At 59.6% G+C, this 1078-nt stretch overlaps 1 protein-coding gene across 1 annotated transcript in view; it reads right to left on the bottom strand.

Moving 5' to 3' along the window:
* Window positions 1-726: 726 nt before the first annotated feature.
* Window positions 727-1078, bottom strand: part of CBX2 (chromobox 2) — a 5283-nt gene continuing 4931 nt past the window's right edge. The window contains exon 5 of the mRNA XM_009643024.2: window positions 727-1072. Coding sequence (XP_009641319.2) covers window positions 727-1072 — 346 coding nt within the window. The remainder of the gene's footprint in view (window positions 1073-1078) is intronic.

The raw sequence follows: 1078 nt of genomic DNA, 5'->3' as shown, positions 1-1078 counted from the left end.
CCTCCCGCAAAAAAAAAAAAAAGGATTTTTCCTTAATAAAAAAATGTAAACAATATTTCCCTATCAGCTGGAAACCACAACAGAAACGTCGTGGACTTCACCATCATTGGAAGTGACCTCGCCCAGGGGGGTGGCTGGGCTGAGTGTACCCTGAAAAACCCCCGCGCACAGCCGCCCCCCAGCAGCCCCCGAGGGCTGGGAGCAGCGGCTGGCTCATTTGGATTGACTTGCGACTCCCCACAGCTCACAGACAGATTCAGGGGGAGCCCAGAGGAAAGAAAAGGATCTCCTTCTCCTCTCCCGAGCGTAAGCCTGGCCCCTCGCAGCTCCACACCCTCTCCCTGCTGCCAGAGCGCCGCAGACCTTGCAATCTGCCGTTTCGAGCTGTAAAGCAAAGGAACCCGCGGACAGTGAAGCCTGGCTCAAAACTTGCCAGCCTGTCACCCCCGGCAGCACCAGTGCCCCTGCTCTCGGAGGACGGCATCAGCCACCTCCGCTCGGGGCACCGGCTCCGGAGAGGATGGAGAGAAGCCAGGAGGGATCCCTCGAACCCGCTGGCAGTTCTGAGCAGGTTTCACCGCGTCTTTCTCACGCCTCTCTAGACACGAGTCCCAGCAGGTCTCACGAGGGCTCCGCGTTCGCTTGAAGAAAGTAAAACCTGATGGAAGAGCTGGGCAAAGCTGAGAGAGGCTGAAGGACCCTCTCCCTCCTCTCCTGCTCCTGGGCTCAGTATTGCCGTAGGTTGAAAAACCCGACGCTGGTGGGGGACTCCTTGACCGTCACTGTGATCAGGTTAGCGGTGACGTCGGTGACAAAGACGTGCTCGATCAGGCTGCGGGTGGGTTTCCAGTCCTGGCTGGTCTGGATAGAGACAGACATGTTCTGACCCACGCCCGGGAAGGAAGCGGAATCCCGGTCTGAATCTGAGCTGGTCTCTTCGCCCGTGCTCATTTCGGAAAGGGCGGCCGCCTTGCGGTTCTCCGCGGCCGCGTGCCCCTCCTGCGTGCCGGCTGTGCCGCTTTTGGCCAAGTCTCTATCGCCTGCCCGGTGCGCCTGCTTCTCGTTCTTGCTGCTGTCC

The sequence above is a fragment of the Egretta garzetta genome, unplaced genomic scaffold, assembly GCF_000687185.1.
Source record: "Egretta garzetta isolate BGI_Z169 unplaced genomic scaffold, ASM68718v1 scaffold1097, whole genome shotgun sequence".
In the NCBI taxonomy this organism is placed as follows: Eukaryota; Metazoa; Chordata; class Aves; order Pelecaniformes; family Ardeidae; genus Egretta; species Egretta garzetta.
This window is presented reverse-complemented; position numbering and strand designations above follow the sequence as displayed.